Here is a 23,295-nt window from a genome sequence, read left to right as displayed (position 1 = left end):
TATTTTACTGCAGCTTATAAATGGTATATTATGAAGTATGAATGACAAATTAATTTTATAACAATTTGTTTTAAAAATCGAAAATCATCGTGTATGGTATTACGACAATCCTTAAAAAAAAAAAAAAAAAATAGTAAAAATAATAATGATAATATTTTTACATGTACACAAAACACTTAAAAATTACAATCTTATGATAATCAAAATTACAATAATAATCATAATAATAATAGTAATAATGTTTTCGATAACGAACGTATTAATAATGTAACGATGATATAATATCGTGTACAAATATTATTTAAATAAATATATAATTTGTAATATAAAAAAGAAAAAAAAATGTAAATAGTTATTATTTAACGTATAAATAATAATCATATGTAAATTAATATAAATTCGAGGAAAACGGTAACCAAAAACGTGTTCACCGTTCGGCGAGTGTGATTCGGTGGGTACTGGGGTGTGATCGAATATACATAGTTTGTATTGGCGTTTAGAGTTTCTTCAAAGCCTTTGAATAGAATATTATGTCTTAGAATTAGGTCAGGTCTTTGATTTTATTTTTATGGTTGCAATTAGCATCACCATCGCCATCTGAATCAACTAAATTCGAGTTCATAACGTTTTTGCGGTTTAGCAGATAGTCCAAGTCTTGTGATATTCGGTCTAGAACGTCATCATCGTTACTATCACCAGCAGAGCCATCAGACCGTTCAGGTGCAGTTGAAGACGATTTATCAGTCATTCCAGACATAAATAGCATATGGGGCTGCCGGCATGGTTCCACGTCCACACTACAGACGACGATCGTCGGGGAGTCATCCGCAATAGTGGTATGCTGTTTGACCAGGCCGACTTCAACGCACACGTGCGTGGCCAACATGTCAGGTGGTGGTTGCACCACGCACCGGATAGAAGTGTCGCTTCCGGCCGGTAGTGGTGGCATCGAAGTCGGCTGTGAGGCATCTAAGAATTCCACCGGCTGCCAGTCGTCCACTACGTCTGCAGGATCAGCAACCGTCGTATCCAATAATGGTGACCGATTGTTGTTTTGGTATGAACAACAACTCTTGTCTCCATTGCCACAGTAATCACCACAACCACTGTCAGTGTCGTGGTCATCGGATGATTTTTCGTGACACCCTACATTGTAAAACAGAAAACATGATCGATGCAGTTTTTTATAAATGTATAATGTATATAGGTAAATCGTCAAATGTATGTCAATATAATAGTAATACATATATCGGTTATGTACCTTTATATAAGCGTATTATAATAAGTAAATCAGAATATTGCAAGAAAATAGACATGAAATGACTTAAATCTGATATCTGAGACCACAATAAATCGGTTTCTAAAAGTTGTAAAATATATGAAAAATGTTTTGAAATAATATTTTAGTAATATTTATATTGATTATAAAAACGTTTTAAAGGATTTTTAGTTGTACCTATAAGCATTAATGTACTCTGGCTAAGTTGAACTCCAAATAATTAAGAATAGTTCCTACTTGGGAGTAATGAAAAATAAATACGTATCAATAAGAAATTATTATACAAGACCATATGAAGATTAAAAAAATTGATCCTAATAGTCTAAAAATATGTGAAACAGAGTTAGACTTACATGTACCTATTATTTAACTTACACACTTAGTAAGCAATAAATAATATTAAATTTTATTTAGATCAAAATGTAATCGGCATAAAAGCAAGAACCTTTATTACAATGCTCTAATTTTCTGATGATCTAATTATTTTCATTGTCCTAGAAAACTACTTACAAACAGTTGTAAATTAAATGAAGAGAAAACTTAGAACAAGACACATCGTTTAAATAATCTGAGACGTAGTAGTCACTAGAAAATATCTACTCAAAAACAGAGAAAACAGAAATTTAGTTTAAAGAAATAATTTTTTTTTTTTTTTATAGTTAAAGAAATAATTTTTTTTTTTTTTTTATAGTTAAAGATGTTATTTACAAATTTTTGGATTGACATAATTTTCATATGAAAATTAAATATAATCATTTAAAATCAAATTAAATATTCCGTAATTTAAACTGTAAGGGATAACATATAAAAAATAGTTACTTAAGCACCAAACACTTTTAATAAGAAAAACACTGACTAACAAAAAAAAAAAAAAAAAATAAATAAATAATAGAATAATTTATAAATATATTACAAGGCATAAACATTATGAAGAAAATGTTTTAAACGGTAGCAAATTGTACAAAGATGTGTTTAAATTATATTATTTAAAAACTTAATTGAAGACATAATATATAATACCAACGAATCAGTACATTAACGGAATAGTTCTATCATAACTTTAAGCATCAATATAATTTAGTAGCACAATGACTATCAATATTCTGTTATCTTTCAAAGTTATAAACATAAATATATATATATTTATGATAAGTTAGATTATATAACTTGTATTTATTATATTATACAACAAAGTTACTACGTTTTGTACAAAAAAAAAAAAAAATGATATGTGATATTTCTCAAAGATTACGTAATCATAATATAGTATAATATAAAATATTTTAATATTCTATCTATATTAAATACCTAAATAAGTTTAAAATTTTTAAGAATATAAATTTAATACGATAAGTTATTAGATCAAATTGAATGTGCATAAGAAAATAATGGCTTCAGATATAAGTATTTGTCTTTATCGTTAAGATATTTTCATTCACTAGATATGTTTCATGTATTAAGTATTATAAGATGAAATAAAGTTTTTGTTATTTTATTATGTATATTTATTATATTATATAAGTATACTATATACAAGTATAATTATAACATCAAAAATGATTGCAAGTCGTAATAAAACAAATTAAGCTTAAGAGCTTAGGAAAACTTTCTTTTTTTGTTATATTAACACTACAATAGTTCAGCTTACAATAATAGTTAATTTTACTTTATTTATAAGTACACTATTGATTTAAATAGTAATTTAAATATATATCTTATTAGAAATCGTATAATATTTTTAAACTATATTCACATTATTTTATTATGTACCATACTATTTGAATAGAATGATATGAATAATTAAAAAAAATCAAAGTTTGTATTGAATATATTACTATGAAAAATGTTAAGGATGATATTATGTGGCACATTTATCAAATAATTATAAATTTGAGTGGTGGTATATTTTGTATATTATTTTATAGTACCATCAATCTGTAGTTGAATAGTATTAAAATTAAAAATAATAATAATTAAATGATGCCTTGTTGGAGTATATATTTGTTATTCTCATTTGATTTATAACATTAATTAAAAAAAATATTTAAAAAATCTTACTAATTTTAATTGCTCGAAATTTCTTTTAAAATGTATTAATTAGATAAGTTATGAACGATTAACAAACAATTACAGAAATATACTATTATGTTGTTTAATACTATTTTATAAAATAATAAATAGAATATAAATAATTATAAATCTAGTATTGTTTTACTAAAAAATAATATATAACATAAAAATAAGATTATATTATTTATAGAAACTATATCAATTGTATTATTCATTTTTTTTTTTTTAAATAAATAATATTCATTAAAAAAAAAAAAAAAAAACTACATTAAAAACAATAAGACCCTAGAATAAACATAATAATATATTTTTACATAAAATTAAATATTTCTTTTAATTTATTGTAGTTATTTTTCTACTAAAATTATGATCCCGGATTCTAACATAATAATACCTTTAATGTAAAGAGATTAAATGAAGAAAATTAACTAGATTAAATTCACGTACCGGGATAATCCGAACGATAATTCAATTTTTGGAGAATTAACGAATTTTTTTTTTACACAGTTTAAGAAGATAATCTTTAGTACGATTTTATACATAACAGAAAATTTTGATTTTAACCACCAGGAGTTAGAACTACGCGATCAGTCATACACAGAGTATGTGCTTTTCTGTCAACCCATATAATTCAAAAAGTTTTTGTTAACTGTATATTATATTAATTTAATTTGTTAAGAAAAATTAAAACACCAAATCTATTACTATTACACAATTTTAAACTCATAAACACGTTTTGTTTTATTTTATTTTCTTTTTGTAAAACGTAAATATTGATTTATTTTATGAATAATATTAATAAATGCTATTAGTTTACAGTCGTTGAGTTTTTATGAATGCCATATAGTGACCTGTAAGCTTTGTCCGAGATTTGAACAATATGTCACTGTCTTAAAAATGAAATAAGAAACCAAAATCAAATAATAAAAATAATTGACACCACTATTAAATACAATGCTTGCTTTAATAAACCTACAATTAATACTTCTGGTTTAAACCTCCCTTCAAAAAATAATATAAATATCTCTAAGAACTATGAATGGTCACAATAAAGATAGCTGGTTATAACAGATTGTAAAAAGAAATATATCAAGTATCTTTCAGTTTAGTTAAATATAACTTAATAACTCCCAATAAAAGATCACTTATTTATCTCTGCTATAAAAGTTAAAAATGAAAAAGATTTTGTAAGTTATAGTTCTTGTGGGATATAAAACCTTTTCATTGAAGTCAACCATAAAACTCTTAAAATTCAAACAAAAAAATCCAAAATACTTTACTCTAGTAGATTTTTGTAAAATCCTACAGATTAATTATTCTCTATTTAAACATTTGACATGCCTAATTTTATTTTTCACATATCAAATGTAAAAGAAAAAACCCTACTGAATAGTAATTAGAAACTACACCCAATAGCAGACACCACTGAAATCCAAGCAGTTATAGCAAAAATTGGGTTTTAGGTGTGTTAAATCGCAAATATTTTATGTTAATCCATGAAATAATACCTACAATATTCTTGTTGGTTTAAAACATCCAGAATTTAAATTTCTTTGGTTGAATTAGGTTTAACTTCTAAATCATTATTGATCCTTTTTAGAACATCAAAAGTCTTTATAATTATATAGATAATTACTCGCCTACATAATATGAAGACCGAGAATAATAATTAATATAAATCGCAATATCTATAAATTCACATCAAATTAACATTAATGGATGGCTTTTCCCTCATGTCTATAAGCTGTATGTAATTTTACTCATTTATGCTTATTGTATTGTATATTTATTTTCATGAAAAAATAAAATATGGCTTACTATTTACGTTTGATTTTTTTTTTTTACTAAAATAATATAAAATGTAAAATGTAAATTACTTCAATACGTATTCACGTTTTTAATCGTATTCGGGACACATAAAGTAATTATATTTTACCTGTAATTAAGTCATGGCGAAATGTCACAGATTTTTTTGGCTCGGTATTATTATCAAGTTTTTTCAATGAGCTAGTAAGGTTGCTGACAATCGATACTGGTTTTTCTTGTGTGATGAAATACTCTTGCGGGTTATCTGTTATTTCCAGGATATCACTTTTTATTGATTGTTTTATCTCGTAATCTACAGTGTTTTTAGAAAAATCTGAAATTTAAAAAATTTTATTATACGAAATAATTCAATATTATTAGTATTATTAATATAAAAAATAATATTATTATGAGCTGTTCATTTAAATGTGGACATTTTCTTTTTACCATGTTATAAACTACAGATCTATTATTTAAAATTTAAATAAAGTTTATTCAATATTCATCACCGTTACTTGTTCTGTTCACATCACTGTTTATGTTATATTAAATTATAATATACATTTATATAAACCTATTGTTTATGTGAAGTTCAACAATAATATATTTGAATTGATCACAATATACGCAACAAGGTGATTTTAAAGAAAGTTATAATATTTACATCAAACGTTTTCCGATTTATTTTACTCAAAAATATTTTATTTAAATCGTTGAATATTAAATGTAAAAAGATTTATTATAAGCATTAACGATCCTTATCATTAAAAAAAAAAAAAAAAAATTTGTGAAGTATATTTTATTCAAATTCCTTGTATGTTTTCACATCATGAATCAAACTTAACTATCAACAGAGTTTTAACCATGTGCCGTTAAATAAATCTTACTATTAATTTTTTAAATTAAGTTTATTTTTCTTTCCAATCTGTGTTGGTAATCAAAATTTGTACTCACGATTTAATGGACTACCAGCAGAATCCGAATGGTTATCATCGAATGATTGTGGTGGTGATGATTTCGATCGGTAAACAGTTTTCAAGTCAAAAGGATCTTCCGAGTGCAAAACATAGCAATATAATACAACGAAACCCTAAATTAGGTACACAAGAATAGTTAGAATTGGTTATAAAATAAATATATAATAAAGTAAAAAAAAATATTTATTTTTAATGCTTAATCTTTTGGTTAAAAAAAAAAAAAAAAAAAAATTAATTCGTAAATATAAATATTCTATAATCCAAGACGAGCAGACAACGTTATGTACATTGGATGTATGCAGATTTATAATGAAAGATCAAGTTCTTACGCGGAGTTCACTTACTTGTATGCCACATGATGAACTGAAAAAATATTTAGTGAAATCTCCCATGTAGATTATGTGCAGGATACTGGAAACAATTGTTACTATGACGGTTAACAGAATAGCTATTGATCTGATTATAAGTCCCATTCTAAGTGTAAACATATTAAATAAAAATATATTGTTAAATAAACGTGCTTCAAAGTAAAATATATTTGGTAAAAATAAAGGATTTTGCAGTTTATATATTCTAAATGTAATTAAATGCGTTTTGAAAGGCTACAGAAGAATGTATTAAAAACTTTCTTCTTTGAGTTATAAAATGGTGATATTATGCAGCGTGTGTCTCATGTTACATTCATAAAGTTTTGTTTAAAATTTTTACGAAGAATCTATGAAGGGAAAGCGCGTCCGTTTAACTAACATTGAAACATCAAACAGTTTCCTCCACACATATTGTCTAAGTAAAATAGTTTTTTTTTAAACTCATGTTATGAATCAACATTAATTGAAAAATATTAATTTAAATTTTATGAAATTATTTTCTGATATATTTTATATAAAGTAACTGAATCAAGGTATTTTAACTTTAAATTATTAATACATTATTGCTAGTACTTGAAATTACATAAGTTGGATATGAAAAGTCATTTTTTTTTTTTTTTTTTTGATGACTAACTATAATTTATTATAGTTAAAGATCATTCACAATTATAATTAAATACATTATACAATTTAATAATACATATAATTATTAAATACCAGACAAATATATTATTATTTAAAATATTTATTTAATTTTTCTATGAGCAAATATTCAACATTAGTAATTACCAGGGGTAGCCAACTTGCGGCTCTCGCTATAGTCAGATACGACTCGCGTCTTATTTATAAAATCAAAATGTACATTATCATGAATTTTAATGTTTTGTATATATTTATAAAAACTTAAAAAAAAAAAAAAAATATAAAATGTATATATAAATATTTTGGCACTTGGTATTATAATTGTTATCTATAGGGATCGAGTACATATCATGTTGGTCATCCCTGTATTATATTAATTACATTTTTAAAGTAGGTATTTTCAATTGTATTGTTATATGACATTTTTATGATGATACTTAATAATTCTTACATTTTGTTTTTTACGTTTTATTTAAACTTATATTTTCTTAAAATGTATCAAAATTGTTTTGTTGTACTGTAAATCAGGGCTTGCATTTGAAAAAAAATTGTTTTATGTTATTTACAATGAAAACATTATACAAAATGTAGAGTTTATCGTTATTCAAAATTACAATTTTTAATTTGTTTTATAATTTATAACTATTAAATATTTAGAAATTAATTGTTTCTTTTAATGATATATTATACATAACGTTCATTATGTTTTGTTTGATGATATATTGTGTTTTGTGATATTTAATTATTTATGTTTATCGTTTTTCGTTATAATTACGTTCACAAATTTTAATCTTTTTTGTCAAATGTAAACTTAATGTTATTATAATGTTTGCAAGCTCTGCTGTAAACTAATAAAAAGTTTTAAGGATTTTACAATTTTTTCATACAAATCTCAAAATAGGTTCTTAACTTCCAGTTGATTAACAACTTTCTTTTTGTCATAACAAAATTATGTATTTATTTTGAATATGAACGAAATTGAAAATATTATAAAACCAATAATAATACTAAATTATTTTGAAGTTGTTTGTTAGTATATAAATAAATAGATTCTTAATTTTTTTTTTTATTCCACTTTTATTAGTCAATCTTCATAAATAATCAAAATTATAAAAAATAAAAATTTTTAAATTCATTGATTTGTAATTGCAATAAAATATGTAAATATACTTCTTCCACTACATCGATACTTAACTACTAGCAGTTTAATTTTAATAATCGTGTGGATAATAGACAATATATAGTTATTCTAATTTTTTTTTTTTTTTTAATATTTAACTAATGCAATAGAATAACTATTCGGGTTTATACAACTCTGTTGAAAAAAATTTAATTATATACTCGTAATTGGAATTGTTTTTATATATTTTGTATTGAATGCATTGTAGTATTTATTTTGGAATATCACTCACGATTTACTAGAAGATGAAAAATTATTGTAGAATAATTTTTTAAAACACTTTTATGTGTATTACTTCAATAAATTCGTTAAAATATAAAATTAGTTAAATTAATAATTATTATTTTAATGTTTACAAAAATATGGTTAAAATATAAAATTAAAACGATATGGGATAAAAACTTAATAAACCTAAACAGTCGCTTTGATAATATATTTTTCAAACAATTTTATTGTATTAAATTTCTGTATGGTCATATTTAGAATGTTACTTATTATACACAAAAATGTGTATATTGTATTTATTAGAATATAATCTTATAAATAAAAACTATGCGTGTATACTTTTAGCTATGCATAAATATATATTATATATAATTTATATTTCGTGTAAAAAGATAAATAATTTACTTATTTATTATTATTAACACAATAATACCTATTTTTGCCTTCTAATTTTTGATGAAATTCACAACATTCATTTAATCCATTATATAAATTATCAGACACAAATAGTTTTGAAATGACTCATCAGTATTTATAAGTTTGTTAAAATAAATGGTTACAATAATGCGTACCATTCTAATTAAATCTGACTTGTGAAAATCATCACTTAAGTCGTTAAGTGAAAGTAAATGCGTTATGTGGAAAAGGTAAACTTGATGAATAAAATTACTGAAAAATGCGTAACAAAGCAGTAGATTAGAAGGTCTTACCTTTTTTTCATGCTGGTTGGTGTGTTTCGTTGAAGTTTTTGCTTTATAAATTTCAATTTGGGGATGGTGATTGTTAATACTGATAAATACATAATCATGAGAAGTATAAAGATTATGAAATAAATGTAGATAAATGCAGAGTTCTCCCATGACCACCATGGCCGAATAGGTTTTGCACCAATAATATTCAGACTTAACATAATACTGAGAACAAATAACACGGGTGCAGCTGAAAATATTAAAAAAATGTCATAAGTATATTAGTCAAAAAATAAATGTATCTGAAGAAAAGAACCTAGAAGATTAATTCGTATCTATGTTGACAAATAAAATAATGATTATAAAAAAATTTTGTATGAACATGTTATATAAAACCAAAAGATCCAATTTTATTTGAAAATTTAAATTATGATTGTTTGTTGTACAATTTCGACTGAGAGAAATTTGAAATTAAAATTGCCTAATTACAAATCATTTGTTCCTTCTGTAACTTATTATCGGTATATAATATATATATATATATATATTATATATATGCTTATGTTTTAATCATATTTTATAAAAATATATTTATTTCTTAAGTATTAATATGTTTTTATAAATGTAGGAAATAATATAATATAAAAATTTAAAATCTACAAAATTGTTTCAGAGTCCATCAATTTTAATTTTTTTTTCATTGCAGAGAAAAAATAAATAATGAAAAATATTATGAAACACGTTAATGGTTATTGATAAAACGCCAATTAAATGGATAACGTAGTATTTTAATTATTTAAGATTTAGGATTTATCACCGATTGGAAAACATAAAAAAAAAAAAACATCTCGCTTGTTATTAATAGATAAATTATCCTCACTTGTCGCTACGCCAATAATTGGTAGTTTAATACTGGAAAACTGTGGAAAACTAATTATCTCTGTATAGACGATGAGCAACTGACTCAAGTGCGATGTTATTTCTATTATGGTCACTATTTGCAAGTACAGCGAAAAATATCCATAGTCGTTCTGAAAATGGCAAGTTGTTGTAATTAAGCATGTTCAAAATAGAATGTCTTGAAAATAAAAACAATGATTAAAATTATAATTATAAAGGCGATTTTTTACATTTTTCGTTGCGTACAGAAACATGCACATCTGGATTATAATTGCGAAACACAGCTGTATCTTTAAGTACACAATGCACGTCGGGTGCTTAACCCATTGAGTGACCAGCAGCATCAGAGACATTGTCGATTGCACCAGGCAACAAGCACACCCAAACACAATAACCACATCTTGTTTTGAAATACTTTGACCTCCTTCGTCCTAAGTATGAAAACAAATAAAATAAAAATGCAAACATTATTCAATTACATTTTAAACCATTTTGAATCAAATGTGGAATACAAGGACGTTTACTTTGACAGAACTAAAGGTATAGTGTAATGTAAGTTATATTTAATATTATTTAGGTTATGCACATAATTTTTGATTATGTGTAGCATTAATCATGGATTTATTGAGAAATTATTGTTGATAATTTTCTATACTCGCTCATTTGATGTAATATTTCTTCATATTAAAAATGTAAGATATGTATTTGTTCATTTTAAAAATAAAAAAATATTTATTATTATAATATTTCTAATATTATTTTAAGAATAATGTTTTTTTTTTTTTTTTTTTTATTGAACTTAAGCCCGGCAACTAGGACCATTAGTTGTTTGTAGGGGTTATGAAATACGGTAAGGGATAAGGTTGGTATGGTAGGTTGTATTTTTACGGTTGTTACGGTTGATAGCAAACACGTGTATGTGTGGCAAGGTTTTTAACCATTATGATCCCGAGTGGTCACCCATCCGGGAGCTAGTAGCTGTGGCCGTTACTTACTTTCAGTCGCATTCCGCGATTGGTAGCAGCCAACGCGTCACGCTAAGCCACAGAATAATATTTGTTTCTGTTTATATGTTGTTTTTTTTTTTTTACCAAATCAAACATTTCGTAATTTATGACTATATAGTATTTTTATTTTCATAAAGCAAAATAGTTTAAATAGCAAAATATCAAACAATTCCTGAGTTATTTTTTAAGTATTTATCTTTATATTATAGGTAATGTAAACGTTTAATAGTATAAATACCATACATCTCATTTAAAATGGAATTGTCTTTTAGGTCTTGTTTTAATTCAGTTTTATCTATGTTGTTATACTTGTAAATATACAATTAAAAAAAAAACTTGATAAATATGAAAAAATAAAAACAGTATTTTTAGTTTTGTATTGAATTATTGTGGAAACCAAAGTTAATAGCTATAACTTTAAAATAACAGTTTTGATGAGTGACAACGAATAAATGTTAATAGTAACTAATAATCATGAGATGTATTATTGTTTATTCTACAGTGTAATATTATGATCCCGCATAAAATATGAATGTATGTAACTAACATTATTAAAGCTTTTCTAAGAGTTGGCCCAAAGTTGATGGCCCTTATATATATATATATACATTTATATGTGTGTGTACTCTAAAGCTTAATATCTATATAATATATTCTAAGAACGTGTATAAAAGTATATAACTTGTGTTTTTTCATTTTTTTCATTTCAGTGGAATTTCAATAATCATTGAGATGACGAGTTTTTAAAAGTTAATACCACAAATGTTACCGCGAATTTAATTGAATAAAAGAAAAGAAAAATTTTTTTTTCATTAATGTATTTTTTTTTTAAGTTTTCGTTTAATGTTAAGTGTAACAATAGCGGCATTGAAGTATGTATGGTAAAAGAATTTTAATTTTTTTTTTTTTTTTTTTAACAGCATTATTAAATTTGTCAGTAAATGGTTTTCCATAATAATAGTATGAGATAGAAGAATCTTAGTGGATTTTGCAGAAATCCATATATAGCTTTTCATAAATATTTGTTTATTATTTTATATGCTTTCACTCAACAGGGTGTATTTGTATTTAATGCATTAAATCTATGGATTTTAAAAAAATATAAATTTTATTTGATTAGTAAGTGACATTCTATATAATAGGCATTACATTTATAAATATAATTACAGATATTTGAGTTAATGTTAATATCACAGGATGGTTATAACTTAATAAGTAATTTCAAAAAACCAAAAAAATAAAAATAAAAATAATATACAATTAAATAATTTTCATACAAATATATTATATAGGTTGATACTCATCTGTAATAAACCTCTATTTGTATTCCATATAACTAACGACTCGATAACTATTCGGTAGGCGAACCCTGTCTAGCCCAGCATTAGTGCTGTTTTACGACTTAAGTGTTTGCGGCAATTTTATATTAAATCCAATGACTGGTGCTGTAGTTTATATTTTCTAATGGTATTATAAATTTATTTTATTTATTAAATAATTTACGCCCACAGAGAAGCATGATTACAATAGTGTAATTTATATCGAATTATGTACATAATATGAGATAAAAGTTAGTTATTTAATACTATGTATATCATAGGAGAACAATGTTTTAATTTTTACTTATTAATTATTATCTAAAAATAAATCAAAATTATTTGAATCTTAACAATAATTAATGATTCGATAATTTAGAACTAAACAAAACAATGATTTTATTTGTGGTTCGATGTAAAAATAACGATAACTATGAGTATTGACTTGTGTTTATATGCAAAGATAATAAAAAATTTTGAAATAAATTTGGATTGTCTATGTGGCTATTCAAAAAAATGATATACACAGAAAGTATATCAATAAAATTGCGTTTTTATTTAAATGAATTCGTGTTGTTTCAGAAATCAGATGACCGTCAAAATTGATTGTTTGTATAACAAAGAGAAGAAAACGTCGTTGCACTTTTTCAATTTCACATATTAGACTTAATTGTTCAGGGTACCAATCGACTGATTGGAATTGAAGACAGTGTGTTGTCGACATCGGTTACATTTCCTATGCTTAAGTATTAATTTTTTATATTTATTTATCCAACTACATGTGCCGTGTATTTGTATTATTATGTTAATCATATACTGACCAGGGGCACCACTCTTGCGAGTACTGTGAACAAACCGGCTGATGGGCAGTGGCAACGGGTAACGTTGGTCGATGGTAACCAGGCGTTCACTACCCGACAGGACGACAGGTCCCACTGATGATCGGTGAGCTTGGTCGTGGTTACACATGTTACATTCCATGTTCCGTTTACTACCCACGGCAACGTAAGGTTGAACTCCAACTCCGTCACAATGGTCGGCCAGTGTTTGTGGATCCGTTGTCCATCCTGCGCCACAGTGACCGACACCAGTGGCGTCATCACGTTGTACTCGATCTCGCCGTCTTTGCTAAAAATCAACAAATATCAGTATTAAATTGACATTTTATAACCGATTTAAATTTTGCAAGTGGTATCATGATATACTTAAAAGTTAAAATTATTCAAAGCAATTATTTTTTCCATACCCGTTATACTTTTTATTAACCACTTTTACAGGTCAACTATCGTGCAATTGGATAAATAAAGTCTAGATCATCCAAAAAACCCTATATTTCATATATTAAATATCACCATAGAATGGAAATTTTAAAACATCCTAGCTGGTTGCCGTGAATTTAAGATTTTTTCGACAAACCATAGCTTTGACACTATTCGTTAACTTATTATTTTTCTTTATTCAAACATTTCAAATTCAATAAATAGAAACGGTTTTATTTAATATATATTACTAATGCTAATCATCGAATGCGACTTATGATGCGTACAAAATTAAAGTATTATTAAATATAAATAAGAGTCAAGAATACATAAACAGTTAATGTCAATATAGATTTTGTTTCAGATTTTTTTTTTTTTTTATATATAAATATCATAACAATATACAATTATAAGTAAAAACGCAATTCTCTGAGTTTAGTTAAAAAAAAAAAAAATAATGAATAATAATAATAATAATAAATAAAAAATATTTAAATACGAGTATATAAATAGAAAACTAATAAATTAGATAAAGTATGCCATCATAATTTAATACATTTGAAAATAAAATGAAAACTTCAAAAGGAAATGTATTTTTTTTAATCTCGTTGACTACGATTTAAGTCACTATTAATAACTGCACACAATATTTAAAAATATCCTAATTCTTTTAGCTCTATATAAAAATGATATATAATATATATAATATATATAGTTATTAAACAATATCGTAATAAATGATCTCATTTTTGTTTACCTCTTACTAATATAATATTTTTTTGGAAAAATCTCCGATAGATTTTTAAATGTTATGACTCCTACATTGAAAGATTTGTTAATCCATTTGTCAATTTGAATATCACACATGGAAACGATTACTTTTGGTTGTTGTGAGGACCTAATGATTTGCCTAAAAAAGGTGTTTGAAATAAAGAGGCTGTAATAAGTGATTAAAAAAAAAAAAAACATAGTTATAAAAATTAGTCTTATGTACTTGTCGTAAAACCTGTGTGTTATATTTTTACTATCATTTTTTACTATTTCTGAGGCTGACGCCACATATATATTTTCGATCTGGTTGGTATATTGTTTAGTTTCTATGTTGGTGAACAAGTAAAACGCTTTCAATAGCGTCCACGTTTCGATCATATCCAGAAGTTGAAAGATTTTCTGTAAGATAAAAAAAAAAAATATTTATATATTAAATATGAATTCCAAATATATATGTTATTTGTAAAAAAAAAAAAAAACGTTGCTGTTACTCAATAGTTTGTTCGATTTAAGAAAAAACGTTGAATCATAAATTATTATGTTTTTAAAATTATGATTAAAAAAAAAAAAAAAAAATGGATCTACAAGGTTGCTATGGGGCCCCACGTAATTTTTTTAACCGTCACCATTGATTCATCAGTTACTAGTGATAACCTCACAAAAAATCTGATCATGAAAAAAAAATTGTGTCTAGATTGTGAATCTGATATTTTATCAGCTGCTATGGTAATGCAACTATTTTCTTAATCGGTTCCTATGGGCAATTAAGAAACAATAATGCGAAATTGGTCAGGCAACGTAATTGTATTGTGATTACAGTTGCTAGCGGTAACTTAGGTAGGCATTACAAGTCGAAATCATAACATAATTTAAATTTATCTGGTTAGAATGGCAATTAAAATGGTCAGGGAAAAATCTCTTAATTAAATGCTATTCATTTTTATTCATGTTTGAAAAATCCCTAAAATTAATTATATAATACTATGTTCAGTATTAAGATCCACAGAGATCAAAGAAATAAAATACATAAATACTTACCTTTTCATTAACCACCGAACCGTTTTCCAACAGCATACTGAGTATGTTGTCAAAACTATCAGACGTTTGGTTTAGGTCTGCCAAATCGTACGATTTTTGTAGGTACGACGTAACGGACACAAGGAAATCAATGATAGGTTCACCCTCGCCCGGGTACCATTTGGCGATGGTGTGAAGTTCACTGTACAGAGAACTCAATGTTTTCGCAGCCGTCACGTTGATCTTATCATAACCCAACGTTTTTTTACGAAACTGAAAATTAATTGTGTATGAATCCGTTTGAAATTCGCATAACTATTATAACTGATGTAAACATTTTAAATAGTACATAACGGTGCTGTGTATCGTAGGTGTATATATAGTATATATCTTAATATAGTGTTAACGGTGTGAACAACATAGTGTTTATGTGTTATGATTTAACAATAAAAAGGAAACAGAAAGTGTGTCGTTGAAAGGTTTTCCAGAAATGTGACATGCAACGTCAGTGGCGGCGTCGTGGGTATCGCACGCGTCTGGTGCACGTTTTTATTTATTTGTTTGTGTTTGTGTTTATATATTTTTGTTTTTGTCAGTTTTATTATAAAAACAGAGTTTATGTAAAAGTGTAAAAGCGTATAGTGTTCATTTATTGAATAGTTTTTTAATTAAACCGAAAATCCCAGGAACTTGGTCTTTGCTGAGCGGTCGTTGTATCCATTTACATAAAGCTATATTTATATGTAAATCCACATAAAAGATACAAGTCAACTTTATCTTATGATTAAATATGTAGGTGACTAATTATTCAGAAATCAGATAAATAGATAGTGCGTGCTTTCGAAAAGAACGCGATAAATGATATTTGATTTTGAATAAAAAGTTATAATAAAAAAAAACCTATTCTAATTAGATATTCTAACATACGTAATAAAACAATAAATTGCGTGAAATATCTACATATTCTGTATGCATACTATATACATTGTAGCAAGAGCCATTTTTACTTTTTAGTCTATGAGCTCAGAATGATGAGTTTTTCTCTCTCATGAATATCAATAATGAAATGGCTAGGGTACACAGCGTTATGAGTTGGCAGATTAGGTACTCTACTATCCAAAGATTACAATAATACATTAGATAATACGCATTAGATTAGGTTAGGAATACATTTGATGATATCTTCTTACAAAACATAAATATCATGTATTAATATTCTCAGTCGTTGCATACAGATTCTAGGTAACAAAAGAATCGTACTCGTTGACAACATGACAAAACACTTTGTAGCTCAGTTTCGATTTGACAGTGATAGTAATAAATTGTTATATTATAATGGTATTTACTAAAGGCCAGGTCTGTTCTTGTAAATACATATAATAAATTATACTTATCAACTTAACACTGGGCTTAAGTTTTCGCCTGTATACATATTCAAACACTACGATCTATTATCGCCACAAAAACATTTATTATATAATAATAATTCCTAAGAAACATTATAACACATATATCAATATTATCATTATTATGATATTGAAGGTTATGTTAATATTATAAATTTTGCACAGAACTCATGTATTCTGTGCTTACGTGTATTTTATATAATATTAGTGTGTTGCTATTTATTATTTATTACACATATGATATGAGACACGGGCATTTATACAATTTATCATATTTTGGTACTTGTTCATTGTAGATTTGGTGAGCCATTATCAAGTTTAAGAAATATTAACCTTTTGAATTTACTGTTTTTACATTTATCTACAAAAATGAGTGAATTTTTATCACAAAACTAAAAACAAAAAACTTCTTGTACCTTCTAAGATATTGACTGGTTCGCGATAGAACGATTAGACTGTTTAATAATATATCTTATGAACGGGCTATATACAATGATACTTACGTTCATGGTAATTTTGTTCAGGTCATCTGGCGCGCACCCTGAATAGTCGGCCTTTTGCCACTCGGTTCGATTGGCGGCTGTCAGCACGCACGTACGCGATGCGTAGTTGGTTGACCTATTTTTCGGACATTCCGAGGACGCCGATTTCCCAGCACCGGTCATCGGCCACACGCCATCCGCAGCACAATGTGCCATCACGTTCGTGTTGAGGACATCTACGTACACAGTGGCATCACGCCTGCCTGCCCGGTTAGAAGCTTCGCATCTATACTCGGCTGACGACTGTTAAATGCGCACACGTACGCGACATTAGAAAATCGTAGAATAAATACCTCATAGTCGTTTTTTTTTAAATATTTATTATACATTAGAGATAAATCTAGATTTTAAACCCATTGTTGTGGGAATATATTAATACTGCGTTGTATAATATATATATATATATATATATATATATATATAAATGGAATGTCTATAAGGAACTTTACAATTGTTTTTAATAAACGCTTTAAAGCACAAGTTTACTATAGATATGAACAGAACAGAATGATTTGGATAGAAAACCCCAAGACTAGCTAGGTACTTAAAAATGTGAATATTCATATTCATAATTCATATTATAATCTTACCGTTATATTCTTCACGTATAGCACGCTACCTCCACGGTGTAAATCTTCCCAGTATACGTTCTTGTCGATTTTCACCAAATGCATATCACTGTCTAACCACGTACTTCCAAACTTTGTGAATTCATTTTTTAAGAAACACATAATCGTCACGTTGTCACCCTGTAAGTAACAACCAGTAGGTATAAATAATTTGATTTATTAAACTGAATATGACGGTGTGTGTTAAATTACCGGTCTAACTGTTATGAACGGTTTCATTATAACTTCGGGTAGAGGGATCACGGTTAACGCCACTGATTGACATTGTTGGTGAGAATGATCAGACACTTGGCATGTAAATTTCCCAGAGTCCAATATGTCAGCGTGTTCGATCACTAACATTGAAGATTTATAATCGGGTTTGTCCACCTTTTTTATTTTTGTCCAAATGTTTCTAACAAATAAGAAAATATGTATTTGTTCAAAGTTGTACTTGGTAAAGTTGACTGCTAGTGGTATAAAATTAATTTAAATTTTTTCACTCTGTAAAATAAGTTCTAGTTTTTTTGTTTTTCTTAATGATTTATAATTTGTAGATTAAGGTACAAATAATTATATTTTTATGAAACTAAATTAAATTTTTTTTTATCATTTTGCTAACTTGAAATTTTAAAAGCAAATGCACTAAAACTGATTTCTTTTAGTTATTAACTATCCTAATATCGTAAGTCTACAAATACTACTTTTTTGGATTAAATAAAAGTTATATGTATGATTGACTATTATTGTTTAGTGTGTATAATATTAAAATAATTTGAAGTGCATTCCCGAGTAACGAAACGACAAAAAGTTCTGTAAAATAAAAATGTAATTTAAAGTTTACCTACATGATAATTTTTTTTTTTTTACACACAGAACTACTTAACTAATCTACTAAACTTTTTGTGTATAGATGTAGTAATACTACATAAAAATAAAATTATTTTACAATTAATTATTTTGGTTATTTTATAAAGACATTTTTAACCGAAAAATATTATATATTTATGAAACGAAATATGTTTATTAATTTTCTTGAGGTATCTTGGGTTATCTTGATATATATTTATCGTTATTAATTATAATATTATAGTCAATATAAGCTATAGGACTATTTTAAATTAATGTTCTTATTATTAATTTAAACCTACAGGTTTTATATAATTACATGTTCTTAAATCACACATAATGATAAAAAAAAAATAAATTTAAAATTCAATTATAAAATATACCTAGTTGATATTGACGTATTAATTGGGATTCCATCTTTAAACCATTTGAACTGCATATCTGATGGTCCTTGAGCTATGCATGATATAATAAACGGTTCTCCTTCGGGTATGGAATCTCGATTTTTATTCACGTCCATTTTCTACAATATTCAATGAGAGTACAACTCATAAATCAATTAAAAAATAAATTATAATTGTCTACATTACATTTAACCATAACGATGGTTCTTGTTGAAAGGATAGCGCTGTTTTTACCAGTGGCACAGTCCCAGATCCGAGAGAACCATTTGCTATCATATGGTTTAATAAGTCTTGTACAATTTTCTGGTCCGATTTACGTGAATAAAATTCAAAATGCACATCTCCAGTTTTGGGTCTATATACATTTCATAATAATATAATATTAGTTATTTGATTCAATGCTACATTAGTGAAATAACATATGCATATTTAAGAATAATATATTTAAGTGTCGTAAAATATGGACTATTTAATTTAAGTAGCTGTCATTTTAAAGAAAGTTTAGAATATAAAAAAAAAACAGATTAATTTAAAAGCTGAGAGGTTGAATATATTATCAATCATTCAAAACATTATGTATTGTATTAGTAAAAATACAAAAGAATTGAATTACAATTGATATATAATATCTGTATTCTGTATAAATACGTATAAAAAATAGTATTAATTGAGATAATTAAATAATTATTTTATTTTTTTTAGTTAAAAAGAATATATGATTTCATAACACAATATTTTATGTTTTATGATATTTAATTATTTATAGTAAATGATTTTAAAACAACTAAAAAATATATTATGACGAAATAAGAACTAACATTATAATATTTTGAAAAAAAAATTATACATTTAGTTGTGTCACGGTGACTAGAAATTGAATAAAAATAACATTTGGAATTTTTAACAAAATTAGAAACATTAAATAATTATTGTTATATTATTTACAATATAAGTATTTTATAGGAAATATTAGTTTACTCAAAATTTGAATTTCAAACTGCTCAAAAATTTGAATTATCGAGCTTTAACTGCATGCATGATTTTAAATATTTGTTAAATAATATAATATATATTGTACGTACACAATTGATGTTATTCTTAAATCGTATGGTTCGTGCGAATTCATTGGTAATTTCAAGTGTTTTTTTGAACTAAAAAATAATACATTAATTATAAAAAACGAAAAATAAATTAATAATTAAAAAATTATTTATTTTATTGATAGTTATTTAATTTTCTTGTTTTGCGTCAATGTAGGTACTCTGATATAAATTAATTTTCTATTTAAATAGAATCATAGCATGTTTCCCGAATGACATGAGATTATAACTTGGTGGTGTATATATTTACGTCTTATTTCTGATACGTGGCACGTGTTCCGGAGCACGGCGACAATAATTACACGCATTCTGTTTACTATCAATGAAGAGCGCTGGAAAACTTCCCGTTTCTATCGAACTTGTCTATATACATCAAGTAACACTGTTACCAATTTACCCACGAACAGAGATACATTCAAACCAAAATTTACAAAAGGAGTGTATTTTAGATTTTTTCGCTTATTTCTTGGCGAATTCAGGTGATTTTGTTAGTATTATATAAGTACATGTCGTATATTAAGCCATAATAATTTCTTATGGTTTCTTACAGCTTAAAAAATTTATTCATGTATTTGGAAATTAGGCTGAAAAAAATATATTGTTGTGTTCATATTCCTAAAAAACCTCAGAGATCCGAATCAAATTTTGTAGAGACAACTAGTGCAAATACTTTGAATGTTTAATTGTATAATTTACATTAAAACAATAACAGAAGTAGGATGCTGGTAAAATAGGAGTTTATCGTAAAAATTGGGGACATCCGTTAAATTTGCATTGTATTATACGCCTATAGTATGCATAGTTTGTATACATACTATCATATTGCACAGAACAAATACAATATGAGGCATATACCAAGTACAAGAGATTAAAATACGTAGGATTATGGAGTCATATGATGACATTTATCGGACATGTAATATAGCACAATATTAAAGCGATAATCGTTTGTTTCAGCCTATTTAACGATACATTATCAGATGTAACTATTTTTTTTACAAACTTCTACTGTATAAATCATCCTTTTGTTATGAAACACTTTTGGTCATAAATTTGAAGTATAGAAAAAGAAAACGTTATTATTGTTATTTTATTTTTTTTTCTGCAAACTATTCAAAACGAACAATATATTATAATAAATTATAATTTATTCTCATTTTGTTGGTTCGGAAATAAAACATTTAACTGTTTGTGGTTTTTTATTTATATATTATATAAATATGTTTTGTTTATTTTATTTTTGTTTTATTGTTTGTTTAACCTTAAAAAATTTAGTTTAAAATGTTTTCTTTCAATAAAAATATTGTCGATTTTTCATTATGACTGACGAATATTAATGTAGTGTTTTATATAGAAACAAAAATTTGCATTTTTTAAAAAGTATAATAATATTATATAAATTCATTTTTGAACATGAGTTTTACAAGCTCAAATTGGTTAAATCGTGTTTACAAACGTACAAGTGATATATAACTAAGAGTGGTAAAATTTAATTTTCTAAATTATTTTTATTGTTATATAATAAAATTAAAAAATAATAATTTGCTTTCTTGTAAATTCATAGCAATACAGTACGTGTAGGAGAAAAAATATTGTATATTATTTGGATTTTCAAATGAAGTCGTTTTGCGTCAATTCGGATTAAATTAGATTTTCGTTTAACCTATTTTCTCAACACACCTGAGCAGTTTACACACAAAATATCCACTTTTACAGTAAAACTTCTTATAAAATTATAAAATCACTGGTCCGTCGATAATAAATGTTTGAAATTCCTAAAAATTTCAAGTCAAATTCTAAATCGCTTAAATTTTATTTCGTGTCATCTTTTTTAACAAGACTATTTCCTTTAAATTGTCCATTTTTTGTTTTCCTTACATAAGCAAGATATATGATAATATGTATCCCAATTTCAATACATTTTTCACCATCCATTATTTTAAAGAAAATTTTGATAATTTGCAGTAATGGTCGGCTATCTTTGCATTTGTTCGAAGGTTTTGTAAAATAAAAACTATGCTATTATGTAGACTTTAGAATTAAAAAACTTAAAACTGTATCGGACATTCTAATGAATAGAATAAATCAATAATTTAGTGGGATGGTGAATCATAAAAATTCATCAGCTATGTGATCACTTGGAACAATCGATTTTTCATCGGGAGTTTTTCATACCGACGAAATATACTTAAATATTGGTTTAAAAGGCATCGTTTATGCAATACTAATTTGAAACATAAGTGTATGTTTAATGTAGAATATCGTCTTGGTATAAAATAATACGTAAATTAATAATTATCTGGTATAATTTATATATTTTTGCAATTTTGTGAACTATCAAATCATAAAATAATTATTATAATTCGTTAAATAGCTTATAATACCTGAATCAATTGATCAAACGAAATATGTAATAGCAAATGTTTCTTGATAAATAGACTATATGAAGAATATAGTATATTTTTATATTATAATTTATAAGTCTTCATACTTGATATCAAATAAAACTACGATAGTTGAATTTTATCTAGTTACTACTTAGTACGTTGAGTATAACAATATTGTCCCCCCCAAAAATATTTTAATGAGATGTATGTTAAGTTTCTTTTGTCTTTTATAAAATAATATTGCAGGAAAGAATTGATATTTGAAAAAATAAAATAATTATGATATTCAATTATATATCAAGGAAAGGGTAAAGTATACAAATAAATGTTTTATTTAAATACGCAGATAATACAGAACATTATGGAGGTAAAAATAAATAATAATAAAATATGGAGTTTAAGCATAAATCCACTACAAACAATAATAATTGCATTCTGTATAATAATTAAAAATTACAAATAGGTACTAACGGTATTTATTATGAAATTATAA

The 23,295-nt window shown here is 25.6% G+C and overlaps 1 protein-coding gene across 1 annotated transcript; it reads right to left on the bottom strand.

Moving 5' to 3' along the window:
- Positions 1–331: 331 nt before the first annotated feature.
- Positions 332–20,463, bottom strand: LOC112604131. The gene is made up of 17 exons (XM_025353026.1): positions 20,398–20,463; positions 19,502–19,670; positions 19,295–19,434; positions 18,276–18,477; positions 18,045–18,203; positions 17,416–17,697; positions 15,528–15,779; positions 14,713–14,888; positions 14,476–14,628; positions 13,281–13,587; positions 10,367–10,567; positions 10,117–10,267; positions 9,258–9,486; positions 6,477–6,606; positions 6,110–6,245; positions 5,286–5,489; positions 332–1,146 (listed from the first exon to the last, which is right to left on the bottom strand). Exons 1-17 carry the CDS (start codon positions 20,439–20,441, stop codon positions 542–544), a joined length of 3,540 nt encoding a protein of 1,179 aa, XP_025208811.1. The 5' UTR covers positions 20,442–20,463; the 3' UTR covers positions 332–541.
- Positions 20,464–23,295: the final 2,832 nt, after the last annotated feature.

The sequence above is a fragment of the Melanaphis sacchari genome, unplaced genomic scaffold (genome assembly GCF_002803265.2).
Source record: "Melanaphis sacchari strain LSU unplaced genomic scaffold, SCAv2.0 Contig11_pilon_pilon, whole genome shotgun sequence".
Taxonomy (NCBI): Eukaryota; Metazoa; Arthropoda; class Insecta; order Hemiptera; family Aphididae; genus Melanaphis; species Melanaphis sacchari.
Note: the sequence above shows the minus strand (reverse complement) of the source record. Positions and strands in the feature narration are given on the sequence as shown.